This window comes from Haliaeetus leucocephalus, unplaced genomic scaffold (assembly GCF_000737465.1).
Source record: "Haliaeetus leucocephalus isolate CR32 unplaced genomic scaffold, Haliaeetus_leucocephalus-4.0 Scaffold536, whole genome shotgun sequence".
Taxonomy (NCBI): Eukaryota; Metazoa; Chordata; class Aves; order Accipitriformes; family Accipitridae; genus Haliaeetus; species Haliaeetus leucocephalus.
The window spans coordinates 7,911,140-7,925,347 of NW_010972972.1; the positions used below are offsets into that span (position 1 = coordinate 7,911,140).

Genomic DNA, 14,208 nt, shown 5'->3' on the forward strand with positions numbered 1-14,208 from the left:
AGGGGAGGCAAACGCGGGCGCGGGGGGGGAGGGGAGGCTGGGACGTGAACAGGGTTCGGCGGCGCCGGGGGTAACTGCCCTCTTGGCGCTGCCTCGCCCCGCCGTCCCGCCCCGCTAGGCCCGGCCGCTTTCCGGCCCGCGGCGTCGGATGGAAGCGCCGGCGCCGCAGACCTTAAACGTGTCCTTGTCCCGGCAGGTCCAGGGCACCGGCGGCAGCAGCGCCGTCAGCAAGTGCTCGGCAGCGGCGCGGGGCTACATCCAGGACCGGTTCCTGCAGCTCCTGGTGGGGCGGCGGCGGCGAGCCCCGCTTGTGCACCGGTGAGGAGCGGATGCTGCGCGGGGCCCTCGGCTTCTGTGGCTGCCGAGCCCCGGCGCCGGCGGGTCGGCGTGGGGCTCGCTGCCTCCTGCCTCTCGGGGTGCAGAAGGGCCCTAGTGATTCCCCGGGCCCCTTGAGTTGTCACTGCTGTTTAAGGCACAGCTTTTTAAAGTGCATTTTAAGGAAGGTACGCAGGGTGACGGAGTGGCAACTTGCAGAGCGCTGTCTCTTGGGAAGGTAACCTTTTTAGACTGTTAGTGTAATTTTTTTTTACATGGCTTGTGGGCAAAAATCGAAAGTTTTGTCCTGAGTGAAATGTGTGGCTGGACTGGTTCCTAACTCCCGTATTCAATGCTGCTGAAAACTACTTTCAGTAAGATTGGAAAACTAATGTACTAAAAATGTTAGCACGTCAATGGTTTTCTCATTAATTCTCAAGAACATTACAATTTCAGTAAGGTATTTGGTGGCTCAGGGAAACAGTATTGTCTTTTGAATTGGTGGTGACTGACCAGCAGGTCTTCTCTGGAGCTTTGCAGGACACAAGCATGAATGTTTTAATGTGCATGTGTAGAGGGTTCTACACTTACATGGTAGTGGAGTTTACAAGTAATACAAGGCTAATAGTTTAATGCAGTCAAAGTGTCTGTGAGTTGCTAAAGGAATTTCATTCAGGGATGTTGTGGTTTAACCCCAGCCAGCAACTAACCACCATGCAGCCACTTGCTCGCTCCTCCCCCCTCCCAGTGCGATGGGGAGGAGAATAGGAAAAAAAAAAAAGTAAAACTCGTGGGTTGAGATAGAGCAGTTTAATAACAAAAGTAAAATAAAATGTAATACTTACAATAATAATAAAAATGTAATAATAATAACAAAAAGGAATAAAATAAAAACCAACAAGAAAAGACAAGTGGTGCACAGTGCAATTGCTCACCACCCACTGACTGATGCCCCAGCAGCAGTCTGCCCCTCCTGGCCAACTCCCCCCAGTTAATACACTGAGCATGACATTCCATGGCATGGAATATCCCTTCAGCTCTTTCAGGTCAGCTGTCCTGGCTATGCTCCCTCCCAGCTTCTTGTACACCTGCTTGCTGGCAGAGCAGGGGAAACTGAAAAATCCTTAACTTAGGATAAGCGCTACTTAGCAACAACTAAAACATCAGTGTGTTATCAACATTATTCTCATGCTAAATTCAAAACACACGGTACCGGCTACTAAGAAGAAAATTACCTCTATCCCAGCCAAAGCCAGGACAAGGTGGTGGTGGGGGGAAAGTGGTATTCAAGCAGAAGCTTGCAGGCCTATGAAGACAAGTGTTGCTCGTCAGGAAGCTGAGCCTGTGTTGACTTGTCACATGGCGTTGGCATGCCAAACTAAATTCATAGAAAGAGTTATGTACTGCAGTTGTCAACACTGTCATGACGAATTTTGGGACATCTTAGAGTATCTAGTGAAGTCTTTAGTCCCTGCGAGGCATGGGGATGACAACTTGCTTGCTAAAGGGGGTGATAGGAACTGGTAAGCCTGGTGGGGACATGATGAAACACAATAAAAGAGAATGCCAAGGAAAAAGAGACACCAGTCCCTACCAGACTAGGCAAATAGTAATCACTTTCCAGGAGTTATACTTCCATGCATTCAGAAAACAGAGAATGAAATTCCTTTCCTGACTTTTTTGTTCACCTCTCACTGCATTTGTACACAGTGTCATTCATTTTGTTATACCCAGTAGCCTCTTGTAAGTAAAGGAGTTAATTTCATATTGTTATGGCATCTGGTTTGGGGCAGGAACTCTGGTATTGGCCACCCACATTGCAGGGGAGCATCCTAACTGTCTGGATTCTTACTTTTTCATCCAGTGAGTATTTATTTATGTAAAACAGAACAGGTCCAGCTAGGATATCTACACGTTTTCTCTGGGTTATCCATAATCTTGTTGGTTAATACACTTACTGAATACAGGAGATCTGTATTTATTAACAAGCTCTAGATACAACAAATCATCAGACGTTTCCCAGTGCAGGTCTATAAATGTGGGGTTATTGGGTAGAAGCTGAGAGAGAAAAAAATCAGTTTTTTTGAAATGGAGGATGCCAGTGCTGGAGAAATAGGGTTCCTGGACAGTGATTACAACTGAATTTCATTCCACAGGGGTTATTACATCCGTGCCCGTGCTGTAGATCACTGCATTCGAGACTTCCTGCTGAAGACCCAAAGCCACTCTAGGACACAGGTGCATTTTCTTTGTCTGGGTGTACTAGCAATTTCCACTGCATATGTGAAAAGTCTTTTTGGCATCTTGGCACTGCAGTAGCTTATTAGTGCATCTGTTGTGATCCTTTCCTAGAAGAGGATCTTTTTTGAAGAGCACAGAGAATCTGACTGGCACTGCTGAGGCTGTCCATTTGTCCCTTTGACAGAAGTATCTGGGAGGGGGCAATAACTACACAAAATTCTTCTACCTCTTGCAGGAGATTGTCTGATTTTGTCACTCTACAGATGATGTGATTGAATATTTTTCACACCTAGATGCTCAGGATGCTGCTAGAGTTGAGTATAACTTTTTCTGATACTTTCTCTGCAGATCCTGTCTTTAGGTGCTGGCTTTGACTCCTTATACTTCCGTTTGAAGGACATAGGTCTTCTGCATCACACTGTGGTATATGAGGTGGATTTCCCAAGTGTGGCATGCCAGAAAGCTACTCTGATCAAAAGAATGAAAGAGTTGTCAGCACTGGTGGGAGATACTGGAGGGGAAGAATTAGGTACGATATTTATGGAAGGTTTTCTAGATACTAAATGTTTAGAAGAAGCAAACATAGCTTCAGCCTTTAAAAAGTGAGATACGATGGTAGAGGAACTACGAAGTTGTAGATGAAAAGCATGTTCATTTTCTGAAAAATTTTGGGACAAATAAATCATTCATAAGCATTGGGAGATAATAAGATGATGTATAGGTGCCAGAATGGATTTGTCAGGAGCGTATTATATCAAACCAAGTTCAGTTTCTTTCTGTTACAATTTCTGAGGTACTGTGTCCAGCTTTGGGCTCACTAGTACAAAGACAGTGGCGAACTGCAGCATGTCCAGTGAGAGGTCACACAAATTATAAAGTGGTAGAGCACATGAGATAGGAGGGGAGGCTGAGAGAACTGGGTTTGTTCTCCCTTAAGAAGAGGAGGTTGGGAGGGAGGGAGGTAAGTCATACTGCAGTCTTCAACTACCTAATGGGAGAGTGTAGAAAAGATGGAGCCAGACTTTTCTTGGAGGCACGAAGCAAATAGTCAAGGGGCAATGGTTGCAAATTGCAACAAAGGAAATTCCAGTTATGTATAATGAATTTTTTTTTTTTTTTCTGCCATGTGAGTAGTTAGAAACGGGAACAGGTTGCCCAGAAAGGTGGTAGAATCTCCACCCTTGGAGATAGTTAGAGCTTGACTGGACAAAGCCTTGAGCAACCTGATACAGGTAACTCTGTTGTGAGCAAGGAGTTGGACTAGATGACCTTCAAAGGCCCCTTTCAACCTAAATTATACTGTGATTTGTGGGCTTTATGGGTAGGAGAGAAGCTATGATTCTTAGGTGTCTTGACTGTAATAAAACATTAGTCGTTATGTTACCTGACTTTTTTTTTCCCTCCAAGGCAGGAAAAAATGAGCCTTATGAAACTACTGTAGAATTTAAGCAGAGCTGAAAGGATTATTATGCTAGCTAAGTGCTAAGGGGCAGTTCAGTGGCAAAATGGAGGAATGTAAAGTACGGGATTCACTAGAGGTTTCTCCTGATTTCCTTCAAGGTTTCCGTTAATATTTTAGATGATATGCTGTAGAAGGTGAAAATGTAATAAACCAGCAAGAAATAGGGAAAGTTGCAATATGGTGGATGAGAGTAGGTTTTTGACAAAGTGCATGAATGGTCTGGAAAATGTGGAATGAAATACAATAGGGACATACATATGTAAGCTGCTACATTTAGACTGTAATAATCAATTTAAATACAGATGGAAGACAGCTACAGAGGTAGGTGCAGAGCACAAGTCCCTGGCTCCCGTGAGCAGTTGAACAAGTCTTAGTGAGTAGCTCTTCCGTGAGCTTGTTCAGTTTCCTTTTGAATCCATTCATGTTTTTAATATTGGCAGTGTCCCGTGGCAAAGAATTCTGTCCATACCAATAATCTTCAAGTACTTAAATTAAAAGGTGGGTGTGGTGTCAGAAGAGTTGGGAATACCCTATTCTCTTGTGTCCAGAGGGCAGGAAGTGATGGATAGACAAGTTAGTTGTTAGAAGAAATTAACGGGGAACCCTGGGACGGGCTTCTGAAGAAGGCCATGTTGCCTCTGGTAATGGATGCCTTTGAGAACAGTATAGATTAACAGTTCTCAGGACAGGTCTAATTGTTGGATTGTACTGGTACAGAGTAGCTGGTTTCTAAATGTACTTTACAATTAGCTTTGTCTATGTTTAGTTTTGGCTGAAACAGGTCAACAAGCTATAGCTTATGATGCTCTTACGGAGTACGGAGGTATGTCATGGTAATGCTTGCAAATCATAAATTGGACCTTATTTCCTGAGAACGGTGATCTGTGAGATTAGTCCTGGTGTTTGCAGACAGCTAGCATGTGTTGGTTCAGGATTCAATGCCATTTTACAGAAATGACATCTATTTAAAAAACAAACAAACAGACCCCCAAAATCTCAAGAATGGTTTTATGGTTGTGAGGCAAACCATTCAAATTCTATCAAAGCAATGGTACTTTCTTAGCCTAAACTGAGAGGTCTATAAAAGACAGCCTTTAAGATTTGATTCTGAATTATAGTAGTTCTATAAAAATGTTGTTAAAGTAAATATGATAAAGTTTTGTTGTTATAGTAAATGTGATAATTCTATGAGAAATCTGTAGGTAAAATTTGCATTAGGAATAATGGAGTTTTAGGTCTGCAGTTAACGGATCGCTTCTTGACACTATCCCTTTATGGTTCATTTAGTGATGGGGATTTTCTTGTACATGTCCCAAAGAAATTGACTTGATGGGCACGGCCTTGTGACCAATTGCCTGTGGAGTTGATTTTCCTACTTGTCCCTTTTGGTCTCAGTATTGCATCAGTGCTGTAGTGAGATTGTATCATTTTTGTCTCCCAGGAGTCATTGCCATTTCTGGAGAGGATTATAAATTACTGGGAGTGGATTTATCAGAGCTGTCTGAGCTGGAGAGAGCCTTCGAGGAAGCAGGACTGGACAATGGAATCCCCACCCTCTTCATAGCAGAGGTGGTGCTCACCTACATGGAAAATAGCAGGTCAGTTGCGTTATCCTGTTAGCTAGGTGGTAAAATGAAAAGAACAAGCTTCTCTGTATGTACATCACCTGGGGCTGGGAGACCTGCTGTCTTATAAGTAAAGCTTCAGGAATTCTGTGGAAGTCCCAAACAACTCCTTACATCATAGTTGTGATGGGGCAATTGATGTGCACATTACATCCTAAAAGGGAGGGAAAAAAGAAGAAAAGCCTCGAACGAGTGATTTTGAGTTTCTTCTTCTTCTCATCCCCTGAATTCTCTGCACAGATGGGGGAGGAGATGTTCGTAAGTCCCCAGCACAAGATTCTCTTTTGCCTATTACCTCTGTCAGGATGCCTTAATAGCATGCTTTGTGGTGTTGCAGGAAGATGTATTGCATCTGCCAGATGATAGGTGGGCCCTCAGTTATTTAATTTCTTACGCACAATCTGCCTGACAGGTCAGATGCCTTGATTCAATGGGCAGCAGAGCATTTCTCTCAGGCATGCTTTCTGCTGTATGAGCAGATGCACCCAGAGGACCCCTTTGGACGTGTCATGCAGCAGCATTTTAGCCAGCTGAACTCGGTACTTCATTCTTTGGCACAGTACCCTGATTGTGGGGCACAGCAGAGGCGCTTTTTTGAAAAGGTAAGTACCTGCAGCTCTAGGGCACACATGAAGCGTGATTTACCTGGGAAAGATTGTAACATTAAATAATTTCAGAAGTCATCAGCTGTGTCAGTTACGGGTTGAAGCAAACAGGGCCAAGGCTGAGACACTGCCTTCTCTAGTAGCATGACTAGTCATTTGAAGGTCCTTCCAACCAACTTGCAGCTTACTTTCTGGTATGGGATTAAGGCAAGATGGGTTCCTGTGAGACTTTAGATATAATAAATTAAGTTCTTAAGAGCTTTACAGGTAAGAGATCTATCTTCACCAGATTCTGGGCTGCTGTTGTTCCAGCTAGACAGTCTTAAAGGCTCATGCAGGTGTTTATTTCAGGGTCTTTGTTTTCTTCTGCGAAGTGATCCTCTATCCTTCCAGAGGTAACAATTTTGAGTGATTTCTGTTTTAGGGCTGGACTGAGTGCAGTGTCATGGATATGAATGAGTTTTTCACCTGTTGTACTCCAGAAGATGAGCAGCAAAGAGTGCAGGCTCTGGAGCCTTTTGATGAATACGAGGTAACCCTCCTTTATTCTGAACACCAGTGACCTAGCTTTGATGTGGTAAGGTGTCTGCAATTTCTTATGATCACAGTTCTGTACAAGAGCTTCTGAGGTATAGGTGTTCATGTAGGCAGAAAGGATCTTGAATCAGATTTAGTTAATACAGAGCCTGCAGGAAGCTCAATGTGAAGCTGGGGCAAGTAGCATTGGAAGAAGACTCTCTTTGGTGCTAGAAAAGCTTCGTGTTCCTTCCTCGGTGAGTGGTCTCTCAAGGAGACAGTCTTAGCATAGCAAACTAGCTGGTGGTATAAAAGATGTTGTAGATGCTAAAAGTTTGCATGGGTTCAAGGGGCAATTATTTTAATGAAAGAGAAATCCATTTAGGATTACTGAATACGTAAAAGTACGCCTGATGTGAGGTTCCTGACTGCAAATGGTTGGGACCATTCCTGGGGGAGGTAGATTGCACTTGTACTGCTGTCTTGTATTTCCGTAGGCTATTACTGTTTGTCATTGCTGGATACAGATTACTAGGTTCAGATATTTTTTGTCTGACTTTGTACAGGTATTCCTATATTAATGATTGAAATTTAACTATGACTATTCTTTGCCATTTTAATGTTAACTGCTGGCAAAGTTTGTGACTATTTGAAGTCTAGAAGAGAAGGTAAGTCAAAGATACTGAGTAACTTTGAGATAAATATCCTGTAGGATACTTACTACAAGTTTCCCTTCCGATTTTGTGGTTTTCTGTTTATAATTCTCTCTAGAAATCTTAACAGCCTACAGTATGAAAACAGTTTAATGTGCTTGCATTTATTTTGCCAACATGCAGGATCTGCTCTGCTTCATGAATGCAAAAGGGATGACTTAAAGATGCTGGCAGATTTGCAAAGTGTTGTAGAAATGTGTACAAGAATTATTGTAGATCAAGGCAATTGCTCATACAGTGAGAAAGGACTTTTTATAATTTTCCTTATAGAGGAGGTTAACATGTACACAAGTCCAAGCTGAAAAAATGTGCATAGGAGTAAGATATGTGATTACAGAGAGGTCTACAATTAGCCCTTGAGATAAAGTAAGGTCGAGGTCTTGCTGGAAACAAGCTTGATCAAATTAGATAAGAAATGTAAAATACACACCTAGTGCTGAGGGCGACTAATTTTTAGAATAATTAGCCTAGGGACAAATAGTGGATTCTTCCATTTTTGGTATTTACATTAATTTTTGGCTATCACTTTTCAAAAGATGGTTTTTACTTCTGGTAGAATTTGGGCCGATGATGCCAATATTGTGGTTCCTTGCACCCTTTAAATGCATGGTTATACCTTCCAGTCACGTAGTTGGCTGAATATATCCTCATGCAATGTATACTTAAGCTGTGGAACTCCTTGCCACAGCATGTTAGAGGTGATAGGAGTTTATGTGAGTTCAAAGACCAACTGGATGGGTTCATGGATGAGAAATCCATCAAGGATTGTTCAATACAAAGACACAGCTTCTTGCTTAGAAAACCCCTGAGCTGTAAATTTTTGAAGGTTGGAGTGAGGAAAGTATTTATATACTTGCTCTTTCTCAGATTCAACTTTAGTTTTCTGATTTTGGCCACTGTTAGAAACAGTGCTAGGCTAGGTTGGTCTTTGATTTGATCACCCTGGCCATTCTGAGATCCTTACTACTGCTTGCTCTGAGATTTTGAGGGGGATTGGTTTTTGTTGTTGTTTGTTTGTTTGTTTGTTTTTCTTTGGGCTTGCTACAGGAATGGCATCTGAAATGTTCTCATTACTTTGTCTTGACTGCATCAAAGGGGATGGAACCTTCCTGGACTCCGTTGTTATCCAATATGACAGGTACATACTGACTAGTTTTCGTAGTATTCTTTTATGTCATGCAGGCTTCTCTGAGAGGTTTTAGGAGACAATAAAACTCTGGAAGGAACAGATGGGATGCTGCCATGCAAGTAGCTTTCTCCATCCTTCTAACAATGGTTCTGCTGTCCATAGGGAGGCCAGGGCAACGTCCTGACTCTGGTGGTTCTGATCAGTTTAATTCTTTCACAGTTTATTGAACCTTCCAGTCTGAACAGCTCTTCCTTCTGTTTATACGTGGGGCCCTCCAGTGCATGGCTGCAATGCCAGTCTGCTCTGTTCCTCCTCCTATTTTTGGGATCCCACAGACTCTCCCTTTTCAACTTATTCCCACTTGCCTCCATACATGACTCTCTGAGCCATTCCATCCTTCCAGCTCCCAAAAGGTTGTTATGTTTTACTTACTGCACTATCAAAGTATTGTTCAGCAGAGCACTCAGGAGCGTGTCACAGTTTCTGTTCTGTTATCCCCTGTGGGTGGAATTGTATGTGTAGTATTTCTGTTTCTGAAATGCTTTTAAATCTGTATGTTGCTTTTATCAGCTGGGAGAAAAGTGGTACCTCTGGGGAAAAGCCAAGACCAAGACAGTGTTTCCATGATAAAAAGGACTTGGCAGCAGTAGCAGTCCAAGAAATTCCTGCTTTTAGCTGCTTGCTTCCTTTTTCAGGGTGGAAAACAGAAGGTTATTTTTAACCTGTTTCACATCACTAGTCTTGTTCACAGTATAGCACCACAAGTAGTTCTGTCTGCAACTTTCAGTTGAAATCTGTGTTTTAGGGAGCAGGAAAAGCAGCCACAAAAGGATAAGGCAGGATGGCATTCTTTAAGCCAACAAGGCTGCTGAATCCATTGTGTTGTGTCTTGGTTAGGTGTGAAAACATGTAGTGAAACCGAAGCTAAATGAATGTGGGTGTGGTTAAATACACTGTGTGATTGTCACTGGTCCTTATGTTAAAACCTGAAAGTCTCCTAAATGCGTAGGACCTATCCTTACGTTAAAAAAAATAATATGACATTTGCTTAACTGACATTAACACAGTGAAGACACTTCATTCATTAGAGACAGGAATAGGGTCTTTCTGCTGCTGTCTCTGTTGTATTCAAAACTGATAGCAAGAGCCTTCAAAATCTGGTAAATTATCCATGCTTAGATATTTTTTACTGGGAATGGCAAAAGGTGCATCTCAAATACCAGTATGTGCCCCCAACTATCCTCTCAAATAGGTTTGGGTCCCTGTTCAAGACAGTGCAAGTACTAAATCTTCCAAACAGAGCATGATTTAAGTATATTTTCCAAAATGAAAAAAACCCTCAGTCTTAAAAAGATCCATCTGTAGAAAGAGATTTAAGCCCAAGGAGGTGAAATTTTTTACTTCATCAAACAACAGAAAGTAGTGTCTTGTACTAAACAACATTCAGGCAATTTTTCTGGGTATGGCATACAAAAAAAGAGACTGAGTGCTGCTTTTCCTCCACCTCATCATCTATTATAACACAAGAATAAGGCACTTGATTGAAACGAAGAAGATGCAAATGCAAAACTGATTAAAAGAAAACAATTAGTAAAACGCAAAGGTGAGCTAGGGTCCTGTGTTGAAAGCTTGTTTCATACTAAGGGATATAGTATTTAGAGAGAAGATATTTACATAACTGAAAATATTCTCTTGTAGTACGACCATTGGAATTAACAGAGATTATACTTCATGCTTTAGAACTTTATTTCAATGCTTTTGTGAAGGTAGGATCAAATTCTAGCAAGAAACTTTGAAATCCAGCTTCCAGGTGTTTGTCCTTTTTCTGCTGTTCTTTGCTAATTAAGTAGCCAAATACTGTCTTTATCAGAAAGGTACTCCTTTTGAAGGTATTGCAGTAATTCCTATCTTGCTACAGCAATTTAGGACACTGCAGTCTTTTAGCCAGTCTTACCTCCACCCCATTAAAGCAGTCTCAGAACTGTCAGGAGCTGAGGGAGCAGTAAGCAGAAGTTGAAAGTTGGCACAGTGGTAGTTTAAACAATTACAGCTCGATTTTGAGGGCATGTCAGATTGTCTGTGTGCTCTGTCAACTTGCTTCACGATTTTGTCTTCTTGAAAAGCTGAACAGACTTGCTTGATCTCGCATTTAAAATGTAGTCCTTGGTTCTTCCTTGTGCGTAAGTTCTTTGTTTCTCTTTGGCTTACAGTTCCTCATCGTGATGAGACTGTCAGGATGGCTGGGAGTATCACTGCAGCAGTGTGTGCAATGCACTCTGAAATTTCTGGCCTGAGACGTTATGGTCACCACTCTGTTCTTATAAAACCCAATGTGATTCTCACCACTGGAGGCTTTGGGGAGGAGGATGGACAGCACTGCCGTATGAGAAATTTTCATGTGCTAATTAAGCATGCAGGCTACTGGAAAGCTGGCTGTGTGAAAAAGGAAAATCCTGATAAAAGATGGGGTGAGTTCCCATACTGATGGCAAGTGTAAGGAAGACATTTTTGTGCTAACAACAAAATGATGTCTAGTGGAAAAGCGATGTCACAGTGCAATTATGCTGGCAGTCAAAGAGATCTGAAGGTTCTGAATGCTAAGTGCCGGGTCCTGCACTTGGGTCACAACAACCCCATGCAATGCTACAGGCTTGGGGAAGAGCTGCTGGAATGCTGCCTGGCAGAAAAGGGCCTGGCAGTGTTGGTCGACGGCCAGCTGAGTATGAGCCAGCGATGTGCCCAGGTGGCCAAGGCAGCCAATAGCATCCTGGCTTGTGTCAGAAATGGTGTGGCCAGCAGTACTATGGCAGCGATCATCTGCCTGTACTTGGCACTGGTGAGGCCGCACCTCAAATACTGTGTTCAGTTTTGGGCCCCTCGCTCCAAGAAGGATGTTGAGGTGCTGGACTGCATCCAAAGAAGAGCAACGAAGCTGGTGAAGGGTCTAGAGAACAAGTCATATGAGGAATGGCTGAGGGAACTGGGGTTGTTTAGCTTGGAGAAGAGGAGACTGAGGGGAGACCTCATCGCTCTCTACAACTGCCTGAAAGTAGTTTGTAGCGAGGTGGATGTCGATCCCTTTTCCCAAGTAAGAAGTGATAGGACAAGAGTAAACGGCCTCAAGTTGTGCCAGGGGAGGTTTAGATTGGATATTAGGAGAAATTTCTTCACTGAAAGGGCTGTCAAGCATTGGAATGGGCTGCCCAGGGAAGCGGTTGAGTCACTGTCACTGGAGGTATTTAAGACATGTAGATGTGGCACTTAGGGGCATGGTTTAGTCGTGGACTTGGCAGTGTTAGGTTAACGGTTGGACACGGTGATCTTAAGGGTCTTTTCGAACCTAAATGATTCTATGATTCTATAAATTTTGTGGGAGAAAGATTTGTGTGAACTGTGATTTTTTTTGTATCTCCACAGCTGAGCGGTTGTACCATACTGTGTCATGTCTTTCGAACAGCCTGGCCCTGGTGGTAGGAGGACGAACATCCCCATCAAGTGCAGGCTTGGGAATGTTGTGGCTAAAGTTCCCTGAAACCTGTAATGCATCAGACCCAGATGACATTACAGTGGAGCTTGTAAGTCTGCAGCCTGCTGCTGAACCAGCTGCTTTGCGTTGGAGACACAGTACAACTGAAGTAATATTCAAAGGTAAAAAGCCTAGAAAGAGCGGAAATGCCTGTAGGTATGCGGAAGTATACAAATTTCAGAATATATGGGGCAGTCCTGTCCAGACAGTGAGGTCTAAAAGGCAAGCTGTCATGATACTGCCTTAACTTTTTATGTAGTACAGGCTATACAGTTAGTGTTGGTGTGTAGTATTCCTTTGGCTGAAACAATAGCTTTTTGCTGAACATTTTGGAAAGAATATGATCTTGATAGATTCATCAGCACTTTAGAGAATCCAATTACATTTCATAAAAAATTTTGTTCAGTGGCGATTTGTTTTCCCGGGCTTATAAACTTCATTTGAATGTATTTTCCTTATATCTACCCAGTTCTTGTTGTGCCTTTTTTGTTTGTCAAGTCTGAAAGTGTTTGTGAGAGGCTTTACTAAATCTGACAAAAGGGAAAGACTGGACAGTCTCAGCTGAGTTTCCTGAACTGAGCAACTGAATTGGTTGATCCAACAACTGCGCAGGATTTCAATCATCTATGCCATTAATACATGGTTGACTTGTACCTTGTGATAATGACTTTTATTATAGATGACCTGCAATCTTTTTAGTTTTCTAGATGCAGGGCAGGAATCAAAAAGTATGTATGATTGTATAGTGCTGAAAAAAGCTCATAATGCATTTTTCAAAGTGCTACAATATATACTTGTAACTCCAGTTTCACAAACACACCTACCCACAGATGAAAAAGACTCATTTCAGCTGTTCCTGTTTAAGGTGCAGGATGTGGCCAGACAGGCATACTGACCAGCAACCTGTTTACGTATGTTTAGCCCTTTTTATCTTTTTATCCTTCTGTCTTCCTGTGTTTGTACCTCCCCAAATCACCTAAACCCATGCCTTTTCCTGCCTCTTGTTCCCCTCCTGAGCATCCCATATTAAGTCTTATGCAAACCCCCAATGCTTCTCCTCAGCATCTTATAATGTGTCCCATACCCCTAGGCAGTACCCCCTCAAAAGTGCTCCAGAGAGTTCGTCCTGTTCACTCATTTTGATGGGTTTCACAGCTGGACAATGGGGATGATAGTTCTCCTGGGACAGCCCTGGGAGGAGCCAGAACAGATGGTCTGCTTCTATAAGCGTGTAATTGGGGTTCTCTTGCCTGCACAACTGCTGCTGCCTCTCTGTGCTCCCCATGTGCATGAGGAAATGAGCATTTTATGGCTTGATTGCTCTCTTGAGATGGGTCTGGAAATAGCTGAGGCAGGATGTTATTTGGGTTCCCCCACCTTGTTTTGCCTCTGTGCTCCTCTGTGCGTGCGCAGGTGAGCTTTTTAGCACATAACGTAGCACTGCTAGTCAGTAAGGCTTTGTAATGATGAACAGATGCTTAAAAGAAAAGCAAAACAAATGTTAAGAATTCTTAGCGCTATGAATTACTAGTAAAGGAACAAAACCCAGAATGGTGAATACTGTTCTGCCATTATGTAAATCATAGAATCATAGAATGGGTTGGGTTGGAAGGGACCTTTAAAGATCATCTAGTTCCAACCCCCCCTGCTCTGGGCAGGGACATCTTCAATTAGATCAGGTTGCTCAAAGCCCCATCCAACCTGACCTTGAACACTTCCAGGGATGGGACATCCACAGTTCCTCAGGGCAACCTGCTCCGGTGTCTCACCACCCTTATAGTAAAGAATTTATTCCTTGTATCTAATCTAAATCAACCCTCTTTTAGTTTCAAGCCAGTACCCCTTGTCCTGTCACTACAGGCCCTGTAGTCTCTCTCAGTCTTTCTTATAAGCCCCCTCCAAGTATTGAAAGGCTGCGGTAAGGTCTCCCCAAAGCCTTCTCTTCTCCAGGCTGAACAATTCCAACTCTTTCAGACTTTCCTCATAGGAGAGGTGTTCCAGCCCTCTGACCATTTTCGTGGCCCTCCTCTGGACCCGCTCTAACACGTCCATGTCTGTCTTGTGCTGGGGACCCCA

At 42.9% G+C, this 14,208-nt stretch overlaps 1 protein-coding gene across 1 annotated transcript in view; it reads left to right on the forward strand.

Moving 5' to 3' along the window:
* Positions 1-14,208, forward strand: part of LCMT2 (leucine carboxyl methyltransferase 2) — a 26,361-nt gene that overhangs the window by 406 nt on the left and 11,747 nt on the right. Inside the window, exons 2-10 of the mRNA XM_010576797.1 lie at positions 197-318; positions 2,472-2,553; positions 2,905-3,085; positions 5,460-5,616; positions 6,056-6,245; positions 6,673-6,780; positions 8,525-8,615; positions 10,817-11,074; positions 12,024-12,254. Coding sequence (XP_010575099.1) covers positions 197-318; positions 2,472-2,553; positions 2,905-3,085; positions 5,460-5,616; positions 6,056-6,245; positions 6,673-6,780; positions 8,525-8,615; positions 10,817-11,074; positions 12,024-12,254 — 1,420 coding nt within the window. The remainder of the gene's footprint in view (positions 1-196; positions 319-2,471; positions 2,554-2,904; positions 3,086-5,459; positions 5,617-6,055; positions 6,246-6,672; positions 6,781-8,524; positions 8,616-10,816; positions 11,075-12,023; positions 12,255-14,208) is intronic.